The sequence below is a fragment of the Chroicocephalus ridibundus genome, chromosome 1, assembly GCF_963924245.1.
Source record: "Chroicocephalus ridibundus chromosome 1, bChrRid1.1, whole genome shotgun sequence".
Taxonomy (NCBI): Eukaryota; Metazoa; Chordata; class Aves; order Charadriiformes; family Laridae; genus Chroicocephalus; species Chroicocephalus ridibundus.
This window is the reverse complement of record NC_086284.1, coordinates 24,038,733-24,053,175: the sequence shown is the minus strand read 5'-3', so window position 1 is coordinate 24,053,175 and position 14,443 is coordinate 24,038,733. Positions and strand designations below refer to the sequence as shown.

The following is a 14,443-nucleotide window of genomic DNA, read 5'->3' as shown; positions in this document are numbered from 1 at the left end:
CAATAGGGGAATAAAAGTCTGACTGGCAGAGGAAAAATGGAGATAATAGTTATTGTTTCCAATAAAGTAAGAACTAAAGGGCACCAAGTGAAATAATCAGATAGGAAGTTAAAAATAAAAGATAATTTTCACACACTATAAACTTACATGATGAAACTAATTGCTGCACATGATTTTTCACATCCCCAAAGTTTACAAAAATTCAGAAAGTGGTTTGAAAAATGCAGTTCATTAGACACAAAGATATCACTTCTGCCCCAGGAGGGATCTTACTGATCTGCAGATACCTGGAATTTAGGAAAGTACATCAGAAAAACGCCATTACATGTCTCATCGATTTTTATGTTCCTCCCAGGGCATCTGCTACCGGCTGCTGTCAGGGCAGGAGGTGGGGGGGACCTTTGGTCTGCCCCAGGGTGGAGGGTCCTGTGATGCCAGAGGGGTATCTAGAACTGGATTTTCTTGGGGCGGATGAACTAGCTTTTAATTTTAGTATTTTAGTATGTGCTACCCACAGCTTTTCCGGAGTGCCCTGTGCAGTGGGTAAGCCAGCGCGGCGTGCATTTGGAGTGGCGCTAGAGAGGACAGCCCGCGTCTCCGCCTGTCCCTGGCTGATCCCGCCAGGAAACGAACCCGCCACCGGGTCACCCCAGAGGAGTACTTCAATTTGTGGTTCAGTTTGTGGCTGCACAGTTGCTAGATGTGCCCGTGCAGAGGAGGGAGAACAGATTCCGCCCCCCCCCCCCGGCCCCAGCAGCATCCCATGGTGGCACTGGATTAGTCATCGGGCAAAAGCACACAGTCTGTTCCGTTCTGCAAGAATCAAACCAAATGACTGTTTTTCAGAGATCGTTTTTAATGTATCTTCTAGAAGAGCTGTGTGGGGTTTGATCCCGTTTTCCTTTGGCAGTTCAGCTGTTTCCCCCCTGTGGGTAGGGGTTTGACATGGCAGAGCTTGTGCTCTGGCCGATTGAAAGCGTGAAGCCTTCACTTGCAGGTCCCACAATCATCAGCACTTCAGTGTCACATCTGTTTGCTGCGTTGGTTTTTTTTTTTTAATGATTTGTGCCGAGAAAAATGTGTGGGGCTGTGTATGAACATCTTATAATATGTAGTGGCTTGTTTTTACTGTGCTATCCAACAAGGGTCCCTGCAGTAAGAAATAATAGGGAAGTCTGGGGATTCAGAAGAGAATTCCTGTCAGCCTCCCGTGCAGTGCAGCCCAGCCTGGGTTTTTGTAGGAAGATGGCATTAGTATTGCAGGGCGATGTTTGGCCTTTCCTTCTCCGGCTGAGGCAGCGCTGGAGGAAACCATGTGATTTCAGTGGGTGTTGAGCGGTCTGCCTGCAGAAATGCCTCCAGGGGTTTGTGAACATGTCCCCGGAGATGCCGCAGCCCCCAGTTAAAGGACAAGCTCAGTTTGCAACGTTGCTGCTCAGAGCAACGCAGTCTGTGGGTAAAGAACGAGCCATAAAGATGACGGAGCTTTCCCAACCGTAAATGCAGGGCTGTGTACAAGTGCAGGATGCAGCAGGGTTTGCGCTCTGCTGATGGGAGCAGCTCCTGCCTTTGCTTCCAGTGCGGGAACCGATCCGGCTTCACTGTACAACAACGCGGATGTAAGGGTGGTGAACGCTGGCCCACGGTGAATGAATGAGGCTGTGCTCTGGCTGGGTCATTCCCGGTGAAAGTTGGGCTGTTTGGGTGCTTTCCTGCCTCGTTCCCTATTTTCTGGAGCAGCTGAATCAAGTTTGCAGTTTGAGAAAATGTCTCTGTCCTCCCCTCTTTTCCTGGGAGCAGCCTGCCGCAGCCTTAACGCTTCAGCTGCCTGTGCCCTGCATAATGAACAGCATTTGCCTGTGAAACAAGAGAAGTTTTAATAGCCACGCAAAAAATACCTTCTACTGGAATTTTAACCGGTATAATATTCCAAAGCTAGACCCATACTCCGAACAGTGTTGTAATACAAGGAACTCCCAGCTCCCGTCCAAGTAGTCTATCCCTTTGAATTGCAGTCATTTGAATATAGATTGAAATTGCATTAAGCTGCTTTAATGAAAAACAAATGTACTCCTTGGCTCGCTGCGCTGAGGCGCTCGGGCACCCTGGGAGCGGTCTGGCCGGCGCAGGCGGCTGTGGGCACCGCGCGGCCGGGGCCAGGCAGCCCGGTTTTTGTTTCTTTTCTGGAACTTCCTCCCTAAGGGCACCCCATGATGTCAGCGAGCCGGGAGCTGAGCGCGCCGCTGGCAGTTCCCAGCCGGGCTCGGCCTCGGAGGCACAGCCGGCAAGCCGAAAGCAGCCAACAGGCTGTTTCTCCGCGCTGTGGGTAGCTCAGAGCCTTTTGTGATCCTCCGCCAGCCCTTTGGGACCGAGCATCACCTGTTAGAGGTCCAGCCCTTGCCCTGGGGTCGAGCCTGACGGCAGCATGGTAGCCAGGGGGGGAATGGCACGGTTTTGGAGTCTGGAGAGCCTTCAGATGGGTACGTGTGAGTAGAATATGCTCTCTCTTTCTCGCTATTTTTTACAGTGTTTTTAGATTGAACGGGTAGGCTGTGGCTGTCAGGGAGCCCGATTCTGATCACGCTTATATTGTGTCATCCACGGGAGCCTGCAAGCCTTACACGGGTGACAAAGCTGCTAGGAGATCGGAATCACTCCCAGGCTGTCTTTTAAGTTTTTGCATCCCGTTGGAGCAAAAGACTTCCCCCCCTCCAACCTCTGATATTTCTGTCTGTAAACAGCAGAAGAATAGATGCAGAATGCAAGCGACTGATTTTTGTTTGAGTAACTATCAAGACAATGTAAGCTTGTTGATTTGGTACAGAATAATGAACAGTTATCGGTCCCAAAATTGCAGTCATTTTTCATCTGGAGCCAAATGAATTAGGTTATTTTGATGTGGCGTTGTTACTGGAGCAAACCGACAGGCAGTACTGATAGTACAGTGGAGACGTATAAAGGATCACTGGGATTAATATTTTTTGGTATTGCTTTATAAAACGAGAATTGATTTAATGAATTATTTATTTGCAGGGTTTTTTTTTAATAAAGCAGTTTCAGTAAGTTTCACAAGATGTGTTTTAGAATTTTATCAGTACTCAGGTTTATGAGTCTGTGGGGAAAAAAAAATCTTGTTTTTTTAAATAGGGATTCTGCATCCTCCCTGGTTAGGCAGATTATACCATTAATGCGAGTGTATATTTAAAATGCTGGGGAGTAGAAGAGGACGGTTGAATAGCCATGTTCTGTTACATCAAGACTATGCAATATTTTTCTACTTTTAAAGGAAAGAAAAATCTTCCTAGCTTTTCAGTGCATCTGTGCAGTAATCAGCTTTGATCTCCTTTGCAAATTAATACCCAAATGACCAAAGATGCTAGTGGTGGTGTGAGCGCCCATAAGGAGGGGGTTGAAGTGTTTCTCCCTACATGGTGAATGACAGATAGGCAGCGGCGTGCCCGTCAGTTGCGTAGGTGTGCGGAGTAAAGCCAGGAGTCATCTCTTTGTGGCTCTCACCCAGCCGGAGCCCAGAGCTCAGCAGGCAGGCGGTGCCCAGGCTCGACGCAGGGCAGGGAAGGGGCAGGGGCAGGGCCCTGCTGCCTGGTGGAATTGGCAGGTTCAATAACTCCGCTTAAAAAGGTCCCTTCCCAGGCACTCAGGAGTGAGAGAGATGCTCTGCAGGCTGCGGGGCAATTTATCTGGGACACAGTAACCATTATGAAAGGAGATCAGTTCTAGCAGCACATTCTGAATTTTATTTTTTATATTTTGTCAGATTTTTGAGCGCTGTATTATCTTCAGACTCTGTAGTTATTCACAGCTTGGGCCTGCCATAGGAATAAATCTTTAGGGATAAATTAATGCACTCAAGCACTGGGCCACTGGTCATGAACGCTTCATGATTACTAGCTCATGCCCTGATCCGTTTGAACATCACAGCTGGCTTTCAAAGGCAAACTTACTCCGAAAGGGTCCGGCACTGAGCAGTGTGGACGTGGGTCGCTCAGTATTACTTGGTCCCATCAGTCCCCAGTCCTCTTCATCTGCCAGCGTGGAGATGATCGCCAAAAGGATCTACCACCCAGCAATGCAGCCCCGCATGGGTTTTACAGTTTTATACAGTAACTGCACATGTACGCGTGCACAGGCACAGCCACTGAAATGATGTGTCCCTTGGTTTATGTGGCTGTGTAATAAGATGAAGCCCATCTTAGTTCTGGCCTCTATTTCTCTACAAAGCTGCTTCTTTGGTCAGAAAATGTACACTTGTCAAGTCAAGAATTTTTTGTGATTTGGGGCAATTAGAACAAGTTTTTTTTTTTTTCTCAGGCAGTTACACCATGTCCCCTCGGGCCACCCCATAGGTACCCCACTGCTGCCAGAGGCCCCCCCAGAACGTGGGAGAGGTGGAGGCAGCCGGCTGAGAGCCAGGGCTGCGGCGTGAGCTGCCCGCCCCTCTCACGGGTGGATGGGCACGGAGGTGTCCGGTCATTATGTCCCCCTAGGGGATGTGACGATGTGATGGCACCCAGCCTGGGGCTGACAGCTTGTTGGAGCTCTCTCATCTGCCATGTGGGAAATGGCATTGGGACTTCCCTTCTGAGCCAGGTCATCTGAGGTTTCCTCTGGGTAAATAAATAAATAAAGAAAGAATGGTCGTAGTTCTATTTTTCACACACAAACAGGAGAATTCTCAGTTTCATCAGCTGCTAAATGAGAAGATTCCGAAGAAGAGTAAAAAAGCATTTAATGGCGGAAGAGCTCTTTTCCTGAGAGCTCTGCTGCCCTCCACTTCTGCTGTTATTGTTATATTCGCGACAACAAAGGCAACTTCTCAGCGATTCCTCTTGCCCTGTTATTTTTGGGGAATCATAACAATGATGCAGCAAACAGCTGTTGCACCTTTGTTTTAGTTGCTGCAGATGGTGGGACCGAGTCTTCGGCCTTAGTGGATGACAATGGCAGCGAGGAAGACTACAGTTACGAGGAGCTGTGCCAAGCCACTCCCAGGTACCTGCAGCCCGGAGGGGAACAGCTAGCAATTAATGAGGTAATGTCCTGGGCTTCGCATGGCTGTAACGATGGGGGTGGGTGTGTGTGTTTTACACAGGTCTGAGGTTTCATATTACTAAAAAGGGCAACGGCAGTAGCCAGCATAGCGAAGAATCCAGCAGCCGCGGTGTCCTGTCTCTGGCAGGGCCCAGGAGCAGATGCCAAGGGCAGAGCACAGTGACTGGCACTTCACCGGGAGTGTGACTCGTTAGCCTGTGTGACTGCTCCGGAGTAGGACTCTAATTGTTCTCACTAATAAACAGATGCAGAGATTTCTGAAAAATCTGTAATTTTAGCTTTATCCTGTAACAGGAGTAATCATGGGCGCTCTAGTGAGGTATTTTGTTTGGTCTTTTAGTAATTTATAAACAGCTCGTTGTTTATCTTTTGTCCTTCACAACCTCCTTTTCTTCCCGTCTCAGCTGATAAGCGATGGCAGCATTGTCTATGCAGAGGCTCTCTGGGACCATGTGACTATGGATGATCAAGAGCTGGGCTTCAAAGCTGGAGATGTCATTAGAGTTCTAGAAGCTTCCAACAAAGACTGGTGGTGGGGAAGAAATGAGGACAAGGAAGCCTGGTTTCCAGCTAGCTTCGTCAGGGTGAGTAACTCTCTTGCTTTGGCACCATTGTCACGCGAGATTCCTAGCAGAGTACAACAGCAATGGTCATGGCATTACATTTAAGTGAAGGGCCTGATCCTCAGCATCTTTGCTTCTGAACATCAGCAGTGTAGCTGCTAATGACTTCACAAGGAAAAAAGCAATAGAGAATCACACCCCAGGATCCCTTAGCTCCTCCAACACCTTTTACTCTGGCTTCTTCCTTTGTGTGGTCCTTTGGTAACCAGGGGAATTTCTCAAGCAGAAATGAGGGTAGCAGAAAGCTCAACCAGGAGCAACCAGCGTACGCGGAGAGGACACGGCAGTTCTCATGAGGCAGCGGGGAAAGCTGCAGGGATTTCTTGGTAAAATAGGGCTTAATTTATTATCACGACACCGTGTAGGAATTGGTTCACAGTCTGAACTCCCCAGTTAGAACTCAGCCAGATTAATGACAGTATAACTCTTGAATGGTATAAAATTAAGCTATGTTTCAGAAATTAATTTAAAGAACTTTTTGAAAGCCTGTAATGAAGCTTGGGCCACGCTGTATGAAGTACTACACAAAGTGCAAGAGATGGTTCCTGCCTTTGCCCTTCCTAGATCTCCAGCCAACACGGGCAACCAGACAAAAGTTGAAAAAGGAGGTGCTGTTAGCGATATCGTAGAGGTGGGGAACCGGGGCAGAGGGAAACTATTTAGAAGTGTTTGAGGCGTCTGCTTTTGTAATTTTTACCCACATGCTGGCTTGGCCAAAATAGCACATAAACTATTAGTAAGGGTCAGAAATAACCTTAAGTCTAAAAAATACACAGGGGACACAATATGGTATCTTTCCAATCCTGTGAGTAGAAAGCCGTATATTTAACCAGCCAGAAATCTCAGCACTTTATTTGAATATGCAGTGGGTACAATGAGATAAATCTTTTTGTGGCACCCTCTCCATAAGGTAAGAATGGGAACATTTCTGTAGCGAGTCCTCTCTTAATTGTAAGAAGTTGGTAACAGTTTTATCACGTTTTGTAAAAGTTCGCTGCTTTACTCTAGTTTGCTTTGTTTTTTCTGGCTGCAGCTGCGAGTTAATCAGGAAGAAGTGCCAGAGAATTGTAGTAGTATCCAGGATGAAGAACAAGATGCAGATATTAGCAAGCATCGTCAGAAAATAGCTGAAAACAAGGATCAGATGAGAACCAACGTTATACAGGAAATTATGAACACGGAACGAGTCTATATCAAGCACCTCAAGGACATCTGTGAGGTACATGCTTTAACCTGAGGGCGTTCTGCTGACCTAATGTGAACAAAACATCCCATATAAGTTGAAAACTGGGTTGGTTTCTCGTATCAAAATATTCCCCATTGCACATCTGAGGCTGTCAGTCAGACCCAACTTGTGTCCTCTTACGGTTTTCTTCTCTGACTGCCACAAGGCACTGCTTCCTTTTTTTAAAAAAAAAAACAACAGTCCACTTTTGACATGGAAATAGTGCTTTGTTTATCTGACCGCTATTTCCATAATAATGAGAGAAGGAATTCCAGTTTATTTGTAACTTTTTACCACTTGGTTTAGATAGAAAACTTGCAGTAACTTTAATAAAATAATTACAGTTCAGGGACAAAACTTTTTCAAAGTAACTTGCAAAAAGAATGTTTGCTGTGTGAGATATTTTTTTGTTTTCTCCAACGAAGAGATTTTTGCTGGGTGCTTAGAAGAAGTCTTCAAAGGTGTTTTAGAACTACCTTGCTTGTTTAAACCATAAAATGTGGGGCTTCCTCTGCTTTTTATTCAAATTTTGTTGGAGGCTCACACTTGGACAAGAAGCTTCTTAATATTTTCACTGAAGTTTCCCTCTTTGGACATGGACTGTGACGCATTTGACCTGTATTTGACTTGTGTTTGTGGTTAGCATCTGGAAGGGTGCTAAGCAACCTACCAAAATATTCTTTGTACCCTTAGTTTGCTAGGTCTCTCTCTGTATTTGTCATTTTGTCATCCTTTAGTCTGCCACTCGTTAGATTCTTTCATGGACAATAAAGTAGACAAGACAGTAGTGGGTTTCTGTTGGGTTTTGTTTGTTTGTTAGATCAGGCCTTTTTTATGCATTTTGAAGAAAGAAAAAAGGGAAAACCAAAAGATAAGAACTGGTTGCTAATTAGCTAATTTTAAAACATTAAATGTAGGTTTTGTCATTTAGATTCACTATTCACTTAAGCTAGTAAGCTTGACTGTGTGCCTAAAAGATCAGGGAGGAATTTGTACAGGCAGCTGTGTCGCTGCCACAGTTAGCCGAGTTCTAGGACATGACTTTCATATTTTACTGGCCTATTAATTCTTAGACTGATATTAATAACTAATTTTCTCTAATAAATGTATTTTGTACCTCTCTTAGATCTGACAGGCCTCTGAGTTTAGTTCAAGAGTGCAGACACACATTTTCCAAGCAGAGAAGTGATACTCCGTGTTCAACATGTGGGGTAGAGATGGTCTGCTTTCCTCAGAGCGCCCCTGTAGGGTGGTGCAAGCAGGACATAAGGCTGAAAATACACTCAAGTAAGACTAAGCCAGAAAAGCTACTGCAGATAGTAATCCAAATTTGCAAGCTCCGCACCAGAATGAATCACTAGGACTGGTGCAGTCAGGATCACGAAGCTGGAGTATACTCAGAAAAACAGTTTACGTTCAAGAAGTGTCTGCCATCCACATTACAAGAGCCGCACACAGGGATTAGTTTTCCTTGTCCTCCTAACAGTAGTAAATGTGGTAGCTGGCTTGCAGCGTAGCCGCTGCACAGCTCTCAGAGCAGATGGCTGCGGAGGAGACAGGAATATTCATGTCAGTGCCAGCAATATTCAGGGTTGCTTCCTGGTAAACCTCACCGGAGCAATCGCAAGGCTTTTTACAGCTGTCTGCTCCCAAAGCGATTTGGGGGAAGCCTGCCCGAAAGCAGCCAAACGGAGGAGCCTGGCAGATAAGCCCTGTCCCACCAGTTAACCTTCGCGCTCCTCTGTACCCCGGCGCCGTAACTGGTAGGAGAGCACGAGCACAGCAGCTGTTCCTGGGTGCTCAGCCCCTGCGCCGTGTCCTCCTCGCCACGCTCGGCTGTGTGGGACAGGCACCTGAGGATGTGTGGCTGTGCGTGGCAGCGGCTGCTGCTGCGTGTTTCGGCCCTAAGAGGCCCCCGATCGCACCTTTGCTTAGTTACGCGAATGCTGATGAGATCTCATGTCGGTTACTGATGGCAGAGCAGAATTTGCTCTGAGGGCATTTTAAAACTGGAGGACTCCGTTGTGTGTCTGCTTAACATTGGATACGAATAAAGTGAACTGGCCCCCTGTGATGTTCTTACAAGTAAAGAGACAAAAACTGGAAAAGTGCTTGTATGTGTGGTCTTGCCAATACTGTTACCTCCTGCCGGTACCATATGGATTTTACCAAACAGCGGCATTCTGAATGCATTATAATATGTTCTTCATTTGTTTCTCTGGCTTAGACTCTGCCCTACTTAACTACTGGTTAAGGAACCAGTACTTAAGCCCTGGCAGAAATTGTCTTTATATTAATTGTTTTAGGGTTAGTTCTGATCCATTGGAGAACTGTTATGGCACAGAGAAATTGCTATGCAAATGCACGGCAGCTAAAGTAGCATCGTGGGTTTTACACAGTCTGCGGGTTTCTGGTTCCCTGAATCATTTGCGGTACTGTGAGACAGAAGTTGGACTGCCAGAATCAATGTGTAAACATTTCGGATGCAAATCTGAAATGGCGTGGCCGTGTGTGTGGCTGTGGAACCGCTCACCTGCCCATGGATCCACAGGGGTCTGGCCAGCTCAAAGGGGCATCTTCGGGGTAGAACCTGTTTTCACATCTTCAAACTAAAGAGTTTTTTTTTCAATTTCGTTTCCAGGGTTATATTCGGCAGTGTCGCAAACATACAGGAATGTTCACCGCAGCTCAGTTAAGCACCATTTTTGGAAATATTGAAGATATTTACAAGTTCCAAAGGAAGTTTCTGAAGGATCTTGAGAAACAGTACAACAAAGAAGAACCTCATCTAAGTGAAATAGGGTCATGTTTTCTTCAACACGTACGTTGCAAAAGTCGATTTTATTTATGAAATTAACAAAATATGATAAGAAAATGCTAAGTTACCATGTTAGAAGGGGATTTTAGTAACAAGTGCTTATCAGATACTCAACTATGTATAGATAGCATTTTAGCATGTAAAATATTTTACAATTAAAGAGTTATTTAATGGTTTAGATTTCTCCTTATCTTTAGCAAGCATGTAACTTTGTACACATTTTTAAGTTTCCCTTTCAGAACTGTAACGATCACAGATGGACTGGACTATTTGCAGTGACCTCATATTGGGCATGCAAAAACTTCCTAAAGAAAATAAGGAAAGAAGGTGGTGGGGAAAGAGGCTGTGAGTTCATGATAGACACTTGCTAAGCCTATAGCTGTCTTCCACAAAGAAAAGTACTCTAAAGTGGGTTAGATTATCCTGACTCAATGGAGGTCTCTGTTTCTGTGTTCTTACAAAGCAGGTACATAGTTTTGACAGTTACAAAGTAGATTTCTGCATAGTTTCAAGGCTGATCAGCCAGGAAACAATATGAGAAATGGATTAATTAATCTAATGAGATATAACAGATGTTACACAAATATCTTTCCTGCTTTATAGGCAAATACTTTAGTTAAAGCTTTGACTTTTTTCTTTTTTTGTTAATAGCAAGAAGGCTTTGCTATTTATTCAGAGTACTGTAACAATCATCCCAGTGCCTGCATTGAACTTTCGAAACTGATGAAACAGGGCAAATACCGTCACTTCTTTGAGGCCTGTCGCTTGCTTCAGCAGATGATTGACATTGCCATTGACGGTTTTCTTCTCACGCCCGTTCAGAAAATCTGCAAGTACCCTCTGCAGCTTGCAGAATTGCTCAAATACACCACTCAGGAGCACAGGTGAGAGCATGAAAAACCCAAATCTTATAGTAGTTATAACACCTAATTACTCAAGCTTTCTGGGTGACACAACACTGAGGCTTTTGAGAACAGGAACAAAACTCCCATTGACCACTATAGGCAGGAGCTCCTTACTAGATGGGCATCTTGGAACCATCACAAATATTAACCAAAACAGTATCTGAAAATGCAGCACAGGGGACCGACGGGATGCAAGACAGAATGAGGAATAAGTGAAAGAGGGAGAAGGAAAGGAAGAAGGTGCTGAAATAGGTTGTGGGAGGGATGTGTAAATCAGAGTGAAAAAAAGCCAATGTGTCAAAGAAATGAAGGAGAAGGAAATCCACAGAAGAAAGGGGGAAGCTGCATAAATGTTATGGACACAAGAAAAGGTAAAGAAGACTTTAATAAAAAACACAATCTGAGCAAGTTTGGAGGTAATGTTTTTCAGAAACTTACCAGTAATAAACATTGCCTTTGCAATAAAGTCCAGATACTAGATTTTCAGATGGGATAAATAACAATTGAAGTTGCAGGTTATTAGCCCTTCTAGTATACCCCTGAGCTGACTAAATCTTTGACTAAATTAAGATTTTATCTTTAAATGTCTGCCTTTTTGCCTTGTACAACTGCAAGAAAAATGTTCCATTGTGACCCCTGTGCTTAAAGTTCAAATGCAGCCTGAGGCAATGCTTCCTTGTGCAAAGTCTGCACTTCTTTGACCTCGAGAAAACTCCCCGTGGAGACCACGGGATTTTTGCAGGGGACAAAATATAGGGGATGTGAAGTACTGACATTCAGGTGTGAAATGCCTCCATTCAGTTCCGTGGCTACCTGGAAAGTCCTGCAATAACAATTACTAACATGGGTATCTCTAATTTTACTAATTTTAGGAAGATTATTCTGTGAGCTATTAAACCTGCAGATGAAGTGACAGCAAGGTCTTGCCACCTCGCTGTGGCAAGGACGCATAGGACCTGTTTTCTGTGACACGGGTGGGCGCCCAGTGCGCAGAGATGCTCACAGACAGGCAGGCCAACACCCACACGGAGCCTTGGTAAAGCTCCAGCCAACTGGGGTTTTTTTGGTAGCTTTTTGTTTTGTTTTCGTAAAAAGTTTGACAATCCGATGTGTACAGCCTGCTGTGAAGGCCACAGGTTATGCAGCAAATGTGGAATAACGTACACACCAACAGAGAAAGAAGGGACTGAGATAAGGAAGGGCAAAAGTAGCAGTGTGGATATCATGCAGTCACCCTGTGGGCCATCTCCCTGACCTTAGTAGAATCCTGTTAGTGTTAATCTCACTTTTTGTATACAGTGCAACAGGAAGAGTTTCCATAGGTATAAATAGAGAGAGAAGAGTAACATGCAGTAACGCATCCATCAGCAGCAGCTGATGAAAACAGGAACTGAGACAGGAGCAGATAAAAAGGACGGCGAGGCTGACCCCTTGGCAGGATTTATTTCTGGCTCATACTGTTTTCTACCTCTGGCTCCCTTTTCTGCAAGAGGCGTTCTGATAAAGGAGGAAGGCAACTGACTCTAATGGAAGAAATGCATCTCTTTCCTTCTTTCTTCTCAGAGATCCATTTGAGAAAGGTGAAGGAGTGATGGATGCTATTCCAAGGGGAACAAAAACCTGCTTACAAGTTGGGGGCATTCATAAGCACGTGGGGAGCTCAGGGAAAGAAGGAGGGGAGCAGAGCAATGGAAGGACAGGAGGCTTGCATTTGACCTGGTGCAGGCAGGGGAAGGGGACTGCCCTGGCTCTTACACATTTGTTCCATGAAAACTGGCCACTTTGTCAGCATTGTCTCCTTTCATTCCTCTCTTCGGTGCCCATGTTCTTGCATCCCTCACTCACCCTGTTTGAGGTTGCTTTCGGTACTTTTTCTGGCCACATAGCGTTCTCCATTTGCATTCATTGACCCAGCTGTTGGGAACAAGAAGGAGAGAATACAGTTGTTAAACATGATTAAAGGAATGCCCTTCCCAATAAAATCCCACTAAAATCTTGCTTAAAAATAAATTCCTTTGGTGAAATGTATGTATCACTGAGGACAACGGGAGTTCTACTGTTGTTTTCAGTAGAGCCAGTATTGCAGTTCATTAGTCTACCTCCTCTGCCTCCTTCCACCAGTTTAATAATTTGCTCCTGCATGAAGCATAGTAATACAGCAGCACTGAATTGTACAGACTACTATGTGAAGTTCAGGGTAGCTGAGAATCAGGTTTCTCTTATTTAAGTACCCCGAGTAGAGGGATCAATGGGTAATGTGGGCTAATACTTAAAGCACTGTGACACAGTTTGTGATTGCATCATATCCATTGCCTAAGTGATCTTTGAAATCTGCCTGCATTTCCCAGCGATTATAACAACATAAAAGCTGCATATGAGGCTATGAAGAACGTAGCGTGCCTGATCAATGAGCGAAAACGAAGACTAGAAAGCATAGACAAGATTGCACGTTGGCAAGTCTCTATCGTAGACTGGGAGGTAAGTGTCAGCCTGTCCCTTTCCTGACCAAAGGTACTGTGTACAGTACTTCATGTCCTCTCCAGGATATGTCTTTCTGCATAGTAGGTAGTTTATGGTGTCTACTTTTCAAGTGGTCATTGCTCAGTTAAAAGTCCAGTTGCTTTATTTACAGTGATTCTGTTACTGATTACCTTGTTTATAAATCAGGAAGAGCAGCATGTATTAACATGGGCACTTATCTTTGAGATGACACTGGATTGAGATGACAAAATGGATTTTTTTTTAAAATGATAGACCTATAAAATCTGCTTTGGGTTTTTGGTAGTTCTGTCAGAACTTGAACCTGCTTCGTTGACTTTAATGATTTTCCTCCTGATTTATGCAGAAGTAAAGTAAAGCAGAAACACATTCATTGAGCTTACCTGTATGAGATTATCTACATTCTTCACGGAAAGAGTGGAATAGGCTGCCCAGGGAGGTGGTGGAGTCACCATCCCTGGATGTGTTTAAGACTCGTTTAGATGTGGTGTTAAGGGATATGGTGTAAGGGAGAACTTTGTAGAGTGGGGTTGATGGTTGGACTCGATGGTCCCAAGGGTCTTTTCCAACCTAAATGATTCTATGATTCTATGATGTTTTCAAATCTAATAATAAAAATACGATAAAAATGAATGAACTTAAGACTTGATTATAAAATGAGACTGGTTAGGCACACAGTAAGATCTTAAAAATACGATTTACTTACTACATGTATATGTATCTCCTCTTAGGGACCAGATGTGTTAGCCAGAAGCTCAGAACTGATCCACTCAGGAGAACTGACCAAAATATCAAAGCAAGGCAAAAGCCAGCAGAGGACTTTCTTCCTTTTTGACCATCAGCTTGTGTTCTGTAAGAAGGACTTACTGAGAAGGGACATCTTGTATTATAAGGATCGTATTGACATGGATGAGATGGAAATTGTGGACACTGAAGATGGCAGAGACAAAGACTTTAACATTAATGTCAAGAATGCTTTTAAGATAATAAACAGAGCAACAGAAGAGATTCATTTGTTCTGTGCAAAAAAACAAGAGGATAAAAAGAGATGGATGGAGGCGTGCGAAAGTGAAAGGAGAAGAGTTCAGGAAGACAAGGAAATGGGTGAGTGGAAGGATTTCCTCTCTAAAAGGTGTAGAAACAAAGGGGAATGTTCTTGCTTTTACACTTCCTTATGCTTTCTGCAGATGTGCACTCTGCCTTCTGAGAGACCTGACATGACCTATAGCTGTGTAAGTGAAGCCTGTCCGGGTGTGTTTGCCCTGTCGTTGGGGGCAGTTAGCTATGACACCCGCGTCACAGC

General features: G+C 44.6%; 1 protein-coding gene across 9 annotated transcripts in view; it reads left to right on the top strand.

The window, feature by feature from the left end:
* SPATA13 (spermatogenesis associated 13) overlaps nt 1-14,443 on the top strand; it is a 189,144-nt gene that overhangs the window by 165,792 nt on the left and 8,909 nt on the right. For 8 of the 9 annotated variants that reach the window (XM_063331356.1, XM_063331306.1, XM_063331316.1 and 5 more), the window contains 7 exons: nt 4,914-5,050; nt 5,475-5,654; nt 6,727-6,912; nt 9,560-9,739; nt 10,388-10,620; nt 12,990-13,119; nt 13,872-14,244. In XM_063331356.1, the coding sequence (XP_063187426.1) occupies nt 4,914-5,050; nt 5,475-5,654; nt 6,727-6,912; nt 9,560-9,739; nt 10,388-10,620; nt 12,990-13,119; nt 13,872-14,244 (1,419 nt within the window). Of the gene's footprint in view, nt 1-2,235; nt 2,481-4,913; nt 5,051-5,474; nt 5,655-6,726; nt 6,913-9,559; nt 9,740-10,387; nt 10,621-12,989; nt 13,120-13,871; nt 14,245-14,443 lie in introns of those variants that run through there. The other variant, XM_063331369.1, reaches the window with a different exon arrangement.